General features: G+C 34.5%; 2 protein-coding genes across 3 annotated transcripts; one reads left to right on the top strand and one right to left on the bottom strand.

Annotated features, from left to right (window-relative positions):
- Positions 1-3,242: 3,242 nt before the first annotated feature.
- On the bottom strand, positions 3,243-5,496 carry LOC120283310 (5'-3' exoribonuclease-like). 2 transcript variants are annotated; one of them, XM_039289956.1, is made up of 5 exons: positions 4,906-5,496; positions 4,500-4,624; positions 4,107-4,421; positions 3,855-4,024; positions 3,243-3,769 (listed from the first exon to the last, which is right to left on the bottom strand). In XM_039289956.1, exons 1-5 carry the CDS (start codon positions 5,206-5,208, stop codon positions 3,387-3,389), a joined length of 1,296 nt encoding a protein of 431 aa, XP_039145890.1. In that variant the 5' UTR covers positions 5,209-5,496; the 3' UTR covers positions 3,243-3,386. The 2 variants fall into 2 exon arrangements, with proteins under 2 accessions (XP_039145890.1, XP_039145891.1); XM_039289957.1 differs by lacking the exon at positions 4,906-5,496 and adding an exon at positions 4,767-4,818 and having other exon boundaries at positions 4,500-4,629.
- Positions 5,497-6,783: 1,287 nt separating this feature from the next.
- Positions 6,784-9,960, top strand: LOC120249717 (elongation factor 1-alpha-like). The gene is made up of 3 exons (XM_039258328.1): positions 6,784-6,854; positions 8,134-8,621; positions 8,714-9,960. The coding sequence occupies exons 2-3, from the start codon at positions 8,160-8,162 to the stop codon at positions 9,593-9,595; spliced, it is 1,344 nt and encodes a 447-aa protein (XP_039114262.1). The 5' UTR covers positions 6,784-6,854; positions 8,134-8,159; the 3' UTR covers positions 9,596-9,960.
- The last annotated feature ends 606 nt before the right edge of the window (positions 9,961-10,566 follow it).

Raw genomic sequence — 10,566 nt, 5'->3', positions numbered from 1 at the left:
TTGAGATACTGAAACCCTAGTGATATAAATAGACAAAATGGCGCGACAGTGAAGCGAGAGGACCCCAGCCGTGGGGCCCGCCAAGTAACGCCGTTAACGGCCGTTTATTACCTGACCTCATGGTCAGTTTTGTCGTTTTGTGCTCCTGTCACCGCCTTCGTATTTTGTCTGCATTCTTTTTTTTTCTTCAATAATTTAAATTATTATTTATTTCTTTTTACTGTTATTAAAAAAATATTAATTTTGAATTTTGATTGCTGAAATGTCAAATCACAGTTTTTTTTAGAAAAAAATAATTCAATTATTTAAAATTTAAATTTATATATATAGATGGTGATTCATCAACCGAATAAAAAAAATTGAAAAAGAATCAAACAGCAAAAGACTTACACAAAAAAATATGTAAATAATGGAATAAATAGTATCCAAAATTCTATTTTTTCCGAATCCAACTGATTATGATTGATTGGATTATTATTAAAATCATAATCAGCCGAATAAAATGAAACATACTGTATATAACTCTCTGTATCTCATTTTTCACTATTGAATTTTTTATATTTTTTGTTATATAATTATGTGCATTTATGAGTTAAAAAAATTGATATTAATAGTTGATTAAAAATTAATTATTTAATCCGTGTATTTTTAATCAAAGATAAAAAGTTTGGATTGTGAACTTACCATTATCACCGATGTTTATAAAAATTTAAAATTTTTAAAATGTATTATTCTTGCTTTCTGTATCTGGCCATACATCGCTAGAATATTAAAATCCAACGGTCGAAATATCTGAGATATAATCCAACGGTCAAGATGAAGACAAGTAGCATCCAAATGAGTCCTATCAACCCAGCAAAGTACCAACGGGGTCCACAAGCACTTTATATCCAAATAAAAGTAGTATAATGATAACCGACACTAGTGTGTTTAGATACGCCACGTGGTCGACTGTTGAGCCTCGGTAATCCTTATGGCATGCAGATCGCGTGACACGTGTTCATCATCACCTTAACGATCATTTATAAGACGATATATAACGGTCCGTTAAGTAACACCTGTTAACCCCGGTAAAATGACGGTTAACAACCGGCTACCGTGTTCTCGATGATCCGATGAGTCCACGGTCCAAACCGTGGGCCCCACTGGGTACGGAAAAAGGGTTTTTTTATCCTTGATAATATCCTGGATTAGTAATGAACAAATAGTTCATCTGAAATCAAGGTATTCATACAAAAATTCTGTGACTTTGAGTATTTTTTTAAAAAAATTTAAGATTATTTTTTAGGCCTTTTAACAAGCTAATATTGACAAGATTGACTCTCAATTTTTTAAACTGAACATATAATTTTAAATAAGAATATCAGATTTTTAAGCGAAACTCATAATATTAAACTAGAACGTCAGATTTTAAGTAAAAACTTATGTGATTATACGTAAATATGTAATGTTAAATAAAAATTATAAATATTAAGTGGGAAAATACTTATTACAAGATAAAATAAACTGACGGAATAAACTACAGTGATAAAAAAAATGTACTGAGCAAAACGGGTATATCTAGAAAATTTAAATGTCAGAGGGTTTGTCTGGGACGTTTTGAATTTGTCAAGAATTAATAAATCATTTTTCCCTATCCTTAATTATATTTACATTTTATTAAAATTAAAATAATTATTTAAGAAAAAATACAGAATGTTAATTATAAATCTTATAATTTTAGTTTTTGATGCAGTAAAAAATACGTATGAATATTTTATATGATTAAGTGTAGAATACATATAAATTCTTGGAAATATCTATATTTACAAGGCCTATTGTAATTGTTGAAAGGTGACACAATAGTAAGGTAATTTAATAGCGATTATTATTATCTTAACTAAAAGTAATCAACGTCTAAATCAAAGACATGGATGGATTGTTTTTAACTACCAAGAATGAAAGATTTTTCTAATTGACTAGTCTATAAAAGTGAGGTTGGGGACACATGTCTCTCTTCAATTGAAGGTTGATAAACAGTGATAGATATTTTTTATGCAAATGCTAAATTCTAGCCAAACCAAGGAATAATTTAAATCTCTCACAAAGAAAAAGTTATCACAGGGGTGTATACGAATTATGATGCTTTATGAGGGTGCATATGCAAAATAAAAAGTTATTATCTCCAATTCTCCGGCCAATCATGCATAGGGCTGTAAACAAGACAAGCCAAGTTTGGACATATTTAAGTTTGACTAGTCATTAATTTAACTGAGTCTAAATTGAGTTCAAACCTATTTTAACCGAGCTCGAGTAGAGCGCAAACCTATTTCAAGTTTTGTGAAATTTTCAAGTTTTGTGAAATTTTAACGCTCCAGGCTCGATTCGTTAACTCAATAAAACTCGGTCATTTTTTTTAAAAATAATATTAATTTTATTGTAGTAAAAAATTATACACAATTCTTATTATCATTTTTTTTAATTAATACTAAAATGCCGGGTAATATTTTTGTGACATTATTATTAATGATTCCATAAAGAAACAGGGTTATTGTTACTATAATCGGTTCTATAAATACTGTATTTAATTAAACTTATCAATTATACTACAAATAATTTTATAAATGATTCTTATAAATACGCTGTGATAATGATACTATAAATAAATTGTTCTTGAGCCTTAACAAGCCAAACTTAATAGTGTTTCAAACTTGACTCATTTACCTTACAAACTTAGAAATTGAATTCAGACCCACTTATTTCCTTTAATAAATAAGCGAGCCGAGCTTTCCAGCTTTTAATGAACACACTAGTTCATTTATAGCTCTAATCATGCACAAGAATTGCCCTGTAATGATGTTTCTTTATTTTTATTACCCAATTGCTTGGCATTTTTTTAAAATGAGAATTAAAAAAAGCAATTAAGGCTTAGAAGAGAGAACAGAAGATAATCTAAATTATCATGACATCTTAACTACTCACAAAAAGACATTAAAGAAAACAAACAAAAGTTTTACAAAGAGCAACCAAAAAAACAAACAATAGAGATAATAATCTGTTGATGATAAACCAATAACATTCAAAAGTTAACTGATAAAATTTATGTAAACATGAAGATGCATTGCAATCCTTTCTAATAATCTGTTGATTATAAACTGATGAAATTCAATATTCACAAACATCAGAAACAGAGCAATTTCAGATGAAAACTAATTCCAAACAAGTAGAAATTCTATTTCGACGGTTAGCTCTGAATACTTTGGTGATGAACTCTGTTCTTGCAATAAATTTGAATCAAGAGCAAGAGCAGCGAGTAAATAATATCACAATAAACTGATCGTATGAAAAATAATCGATCAAAGTTATAGTTTAACCCAACAAACACTCTGACAGAAACAAAAAATGTGCTATCCACTCATCACAGACATTTGAAGACCACTAATGTTAAGCATAATGTGAGAAAGTTTCAGTCTAATGGCTTCAAATTCAGCAGCTGCATTCTCTTCATTATCTAGCAATGAAGGCGAGCATTCACTGATAGTGTCATCATTTAATTTCCCGAACCTCAAAAGTTCATCTATGTTCACATGCACTGGTTTCTCAGCAAAATTTAATAGCATGCCTTTCATAGCATCATACCAAATGGATCGAGCCAGCTTCAAGAAGTCATAAACATCAAAGACGGGAAGATCAACACATCCTAGATCAGGCTCATCGTCACCCCTTCTTCCGTGATAATCCGATCCTCCGAGCTTCACAAGCCCGTAAGTATCAGCTAGGTCACTGAAGCCTGTCCAAATAACGAGCACACAGAACTATAGAACACTATACACACAAAACAAGCAATGAAGCCGGGAATATCAGAAATATCATACCAGCAAGTTTGCCATCACTTCTGTAAACCTCAATCGCATGAAGGCCAGCAGCTTTCAAGCTCTTAATAATGGTGAGGGGATTTTTCAATGCCCAAGGATGAGCTAAAGCAGCTACACCACCGGTGCGACAAATTAGTTGCACAACTACTTCAGCAAATGGTTCATTGCCCCTGCATCAAGAATATTTCAGTATACCATGAACAAAACATACAGATAGGTCAAAGTCATTTTGCAAATGGTAGGAATTTTTACTTGGCATATGCAGGTCCACCGTCATACAGATATCGACTAAACGCTTGCTTTAAATTCTCCACATACCCTGCTTCTACCAAAGCTTGAGCCACATGCAACCGCCCCGGAGCCACTCCATTCCCTGCTATCTTCACAACATGCTCCCACTCAAGAGGCATCTTAAGTTCACTGAGTTTAATCAACATCTCTCGTGCTCGAAGGTAACGACCTTCTCTAATGGCAACCAATACCCGGTCTAGTTCTTCATATCTTGCAGGCCCACAACTACCATAGTATGCAAGTATATGCACAGGCTCCTCAATTTCAGTCTCTTCCCTTTAAATCGACAAGATATTAGACACCAAGAAACAATGAACATGCACTGATAACTATATTTAAGAAGAAAAATATTACCTTGCAGAGTAGACAGTGCTAATTTCGACACCGGGTATGACCTTGATATTGAATTTGCGAGCGGCTTCCATGGCCTCTGAAACACCAGCCATTGTATCATGATCCGTCAATGCGAGTACCTTCACCTGTTCTGATCACAAAGCATTCCTATCATGCCGTTTAATGCAAATCATCCTCAATGTCAATAACTATTAATTTGCGAAGCAAGCATAAATATACTTAAAACTGCAAGAAAGAGTTCAAGAAAACAGTTCAATAATGACGAACCCACGGGCAAACAAAGTTTGGTTTTTGGTTTCCTCATTCGGTAAAATCATCAAGCACCTTGCATGCAACATCTAAAACTCAATAACTTTCACAACCAGAGAATGAAACTTTGCAGGATTCAAAGACGAAGGAAGCTCACCCCGTTGCCATGAGCTCGTTCAACAACCGCAGAGGGCGGCAAGAAGCCATCACTGCAAGAAGAATGACAATGGAGCTCAAACAAGACACGGTCTGCAACCTTATCAGGATCATCAGCAAGGCAACCAAAAGCCCAATGGTAGACATAGTTGGAAGCAAGAATAAGCTCAGGAGTCACCTTCTTCTTGTTCCTCTTCCTCTTCCTCAACCTCTTCTTCTTGTTTGTCTTCTTAGCACTACAGTGCACATCACCAAGGGTTTCTGGGCTGCTCCCACTGCTTCTCTGAGGGCTATTAGAAATCATCAAAAAGCTAGAATCTTTGATAGTCTCCAATCCCAAATGCTCTAAAAACCAGCAAAAGGTGTGATCTTTGGGAGGTTCCAAGATCACCACAAAGCAAAAACCATGAATTTCTTCACAGACACATGAAAAGCTTCCAGCTTTCCCATGAATCTCCACTAGTGATTTGATTGGCTTGGTAGAAGAAGACTGGTGACAAGATAAAAGAGAAAAGATTGCTGAGATTTGATGGGTTTGCAGGAGGAACAGAGCTTGCAGTGTGGAGCTGATTCAGAGTTCAGAGATAGCAACAGTCAGAAGCTTTTATTATTGTATGATATTTATGGTCATTTATTTTTAAATAAAAAATTTTGGAAAATTCTTGAATTATTTATTTATTTATTTATTTATTATATTGAGTGAAATAATAATAATAATAATAATAATAATAATAATAATAATAAAAGAGCACTGAGAAAGGTGGCAGAAAGATGGAGGTTCTTTCTATAATTAATGCTTTAAAAGGCATGTTGTGATAGTACCATGGGTTCACATGTTTCATCTCTTTTTCTATAAATAAATAAATAAATAAATAAATAAATAAATAAATAGTACTACTGTACTAGCACTGCTAAGTAACCGGTAGAAATTTCATTTCTTCAAACATTTTTGTTATGGTTCTTGCTTTCTACCGGAATGAGAAGAGTAAAACTAATTAAATATAAATTAAATAAAATAAATCATAAATTAATAATTTTTTTAAAATGCATAATTAAAATTAAATATTACTAAAGAGTTCATAGTTCACCAACACACGGACTTACTAAATTTTGTATCCCGAATGAGAGTGTAGGGATCGGATATTCACTATTTGCTCCTGTTGATGCCACTAACTCCGTGGTTTATCTATTTTATAAATAAATAGATAATTTTTTTAAATACATAATTCCATTGTATTAATATTTTGAAATTTTTAAACAAATGACACATATATTTTATTATTTAACCTTAATTATTTATGGTTAGTCAAAATATTTTATTTTGGGTTTTTAAAAAAAAATCACAAGTGTTATTAAAAAAATAATAAATGAACAATAAATAAATAATATATACAATAATTTTATAATATTATATAATATTTACATAATATTACATAGTACTAATTATTGGACTACCATGTGGTTGTCCTTGCTTGATTTTTGGGATGTGACTCAATGATAAATATTTTTTTTAAAAATAATCAATATTTATCATAAAATTTATACAATTGTTATCTTTCCTTTGAGTTGTATAAACATATAGATAAGCGGTATCAAATAAAGTTATCCGATTAAATTTAATCTAAAACAAAATAAAAAATATCAAATAATAAATATCCATCAGAATAATCCAGTCCAAACGGTGCTGGTGATCCATCTGACGGCTGTTATTTGATCACGATAACATCCCAATTTCACAGCCGTGGATCAACGATCGAACGGTCAAAGCATCTCAACGGCCGAAAGAGCACCGCCTTTTCCTACTAATTGACGAAAATACCCTTATCCGTTAGTAAAAAATCTAAGGGTAATTTAGTCATCATACTTGTTCTATATATAGCTGAGCTCCGTTCTAGGGTTTCTCTCCATAGTCTTCGTCTGTGACCTCGGCCGCTCTTTGGATCTCTTTTGGTGAGCGTTCTCTTGATCTCTTTCTCTTGTTTCTTCTTTTTTATGGTATGAATTATGGTGTTTTTGATTTTGGATTCCCGATCGAGATCGCATGGTTTTGTATGGTAGTTTTGGTGTTTGAGGGTTTGGATTTAATTGTGGTTTTAGGTTTGTGTGGATCTTTGATGTTTTCCAGTCGAATTTGTGTGATTTGTATGATTTGATTGGGCCGGTGGTTATTATGAATTGAATTTGTGTTTTTATTGGATGATTTCTTCTTGTGATTATTTAGATCTCTTTGATTGTTTTTTGATGGATTTTAATTGTAGATTTTTGTGGAATTATTCTCTTGATTACTATATAATTTTTTTTGTACGAGTTTGCGAATCTAAAGATCTGATTTTTATCAGGAGCCTTAGAAATATGCCTGATTTTTCATAATTGTTATTTATGTATGTTATAATATGCTAAAAATTTTGTTAAGAAATCTCTATAGCATCTTTTCGTAAGAAGTTTGGTAATTATATGTTAATAAGTCATCATAAGTTAGAAATTGATGAAAAATTTTAAGAGCTTTGTTGAAGCTTTATGCTCGATTTTTAATAGCATGGCGGGACATGATGGATTGGATTTTTAGGGTTCAGGTTGTTATTTGGTTTACCGTAACAAATAGTGTTATGTGTGATTTATTTATTTATTTGTCATAATGTTTATCATCATCTTTACTTTTTGTTTTCATTGAACTCTCGAATTGATATTGTAACTTTTTTTCACATATATATCTGAGAGAGATGCCCTTTATGCTCTGAAATGAAGATGACAATGTATTATTAGTTGTGTTTTAACCTGTCATGTTATTTGCTGTTAAGCCTAAACCCCAAACTGAATTTGTTTGGGGGTTGATAAGAATATTAGTGGTAGCCATGCTTTGATGATGGTAAGATCACACAACTGTCTTTCTTTTGGCTTCTTATGTTAGAGAACTTGCTAAGGTTCTTGTTTAACCTGCCTTAGAAGTTTACCAAAGTTTCTGCAATTTGATTTGCCTATTGTGCATAGTTTATTTGAAATGATTTTGAATTGATCTCTTTGATTGTGCAGTTATCATGTTAGCGGTGTAAGAATTTTATTTCTGTAGTTTTTCTATTTCTATAAATGTGTTTGTTGTGTCTTGTTGAAGTTTTCGCATCGCTTGTTTTTATGTGGATGTTATTTGATGCTGTCAGTCTTGATAAGCTTTCATTTGTTAAATGTGACCTAATATTTATATTTACGTATATTTAATTCTGTCTTCTTGCAGTTCCTGGCTTTTAGACTAGAACAGCAATGGGGAAAGAGAAGGTTCACATTAACATTGTCGTGATTGGCCATGTCGACTCTGGCAAGTCGACCACCACTGGTCACCTTATTTACAAGCTTGGAGGAATCGACAAGCGTGTGATTGAGAGGTTTGAGAAAGAAGCTGCTGAGATGAACAAACGTTCATTCAAGTATGCTTGGGTGCTGGACAAGCTGAAGGCTGAACGTGAGCGTGGTATTACTATTGACATTGCCTTGTGGAAGTTTGAGACCACCAAGTACTACTGCACTGTCATTGATGCTCCCGGGCATCGTGATTTCATCAAGAACATGATTACTGGAACATCTCAGGCTGATTGTGCTGTCCTCATCATCGACTCCACCACTGGTGGTTTTGAAGCTGGAATCTCCAAGGATGGCCAGACCCGTGAGCATGCTCTTCTTGCTTTCACTCTTGGTGTGAGACAGATGATCTGTTGCTGTAATAAGGTAAATTTGTTAAGAAATACTTTTCATGCCTTGTCATTGCTTTACAATAATTTTAGGTTTGTAGTCTAATGATGTATTATGGTTGTTTGCAGATGGATGCCACTACTCCCAAGTACTCAAAGGCCAGGTACGATGAAATAGTGAAGGAGGTCTCCTCATACCTCAAGAAGGTGGGTTACAACCCTGACAAGATCCCATTTGTGCCAATCTCTGGATTTGAGGGTGACAACATGATTGAGAGGTCCACCAACCTGGACTGGTACAAGGGCCCTACCCTCCTTGAAGCTCTGGACATGGTCCAGGAGCCCAAGCGCCCGTCAGACAAGCCACTCCGCCTCCCCCTTCAGGACGTTTACAAGATTGGTGGCATTGGCACTGTCCCTGTTGGTCGGGTGGAGACTGGTATTCTTAAACCTGGAATGGTTGTCACCTTTGGACCCACTGGTCTCACAACTGAAGTCAAGTCTGTTGAAATGCACCATGAGTCTCTACCAGAGGCTCTTCCTGGTGACAATGTTGGTTTTAATGTTAAGAATGTTGCTGTAAAGGATCTCAAGCGTGGGTTTGTTGCCTCCAACTCCAAGGACGACCCAGCCAAAGAGGCAGCCAACTTCACTTCCCAGGTCATCATCATGAACCATCCAGGGCAAATCGGCAATGGTTATGCACCAGTGTTGGATTGCCACACCTCTCACATTGCTGTCAAGTTTGCAGAGATACAAACCAAGATTGACAGGCGGTCTGGTAAGGAGCTGGAGAAGGAACCAAAGTTCCTCAAGAACGGTGATGCTGGACTAGTGAAGATGATTCCAACTAAGCCTATGGTGGTGGAGACCTTTGCCGAGTACCCACCTCTTGGTAGGTTCGCTGTCAGGGATATGAGGCAGACGGTGGCGGTCGGTGTCATCAAGAGCGTGGAGAAGAAGGATCCATCAGGAGCCAAGGTGACCAAGTCTGCAGTTAAAAAGAAGTGAACCGAGGCCGGGTCTGCATTGCTTCTCCTTCCAAGGGATGTTATCAGCAGTCATAGTGTGGTTTGTTGTCGTCATACTTGTGAGTCTGTCAGTAGCACCGTCTCTGGTCTCTGGTTGCAGAACTGGGTTCTTGATAGGCGGTGGTGAAGCAGGGTCTGTCAAATAGCAGTAAGTCCAGTCCTCTTATATATATATATATTTATATTTATGGTTCTCAGGTTTGGTTCAAAGACTGTTGGGATCTCGTGTTGCTTATGCGGGAGTGTGTTTATATCCAAGAGAGTACTTATTGTCACATTTGGAACTTTATGAATGTGTGTTCAGTATGAATAAAGTTTGATCTATCTGTGTGTCCTTTATTCTTCTTTTCTGTCTGCTATTAGTTTGGTAATTAATTTTGATTCACCAGACAGGAATTTCTTCTTCTTGTGTTTGTTGGCGTTATTGTTTTGTTTTGTTTTCGCCTTATTTTTTTTTTCTTTTCACAGAGTTTGCTGAGACGGGCCGAAACATCAGCTTGGTCGAGCTTGTTGGCTCTCAGCAAAGTCATGAAATTTTTTTTCCCTGAAAGTATTTAATTATTATAAAATTACTTTTGTTGGTGTGTTTTTTAAATTTCTTTTAAATAAAAAATTTTCCTCTGGATCTGATTTAAATATCAAAATTGATACCTAAACATCAATCCCAACCAAAACTCAGGACTCATAACAAACTGATAAAAAGAAAGTTAAGTTAATGTCTTAAATAAACCAAGCCACCACCTCCTGTATCATTTGATTCACAACTCACCCTAGTAAACCTGTTCGTCACTGCTGCATGAACTTGTGAAAGTTAACGAATTTTGTCCAAGAATAGAAATGTTTGTATATGATAAAAAAATCAACGAATTTTTGTTTGGAAATTATGGCGTCATTGTTTTTCATAAAATATTTCAATTGCCTTTTGATTTATAGGAAGATTCTTCAAGGAAA

This window comes from Dioscorea cayenensis, chromosome 19 (assembly GCF_009730915.1).
Source record: "Dioscorea cayenensis subsp. rotundata cultivar TDr96_F1 chromosome 19, TDr96_F1_v2_PseudoChromosome.rev07_lg8_w22 25.fasta, whole genome shotgun sequence".
NCBI lineage: Eukaryota > Viridiplantae > Streptophyta > Magnoliopsida > Dioscoreales > Dioscoreaceae > Dioscorea > Dioscorea cayenensis.
The sequence above is the reverse complement of the archived record's forward strand: the minus strand, read 5'-3'. Positions and strand labels throughout refer to the sequence as shown.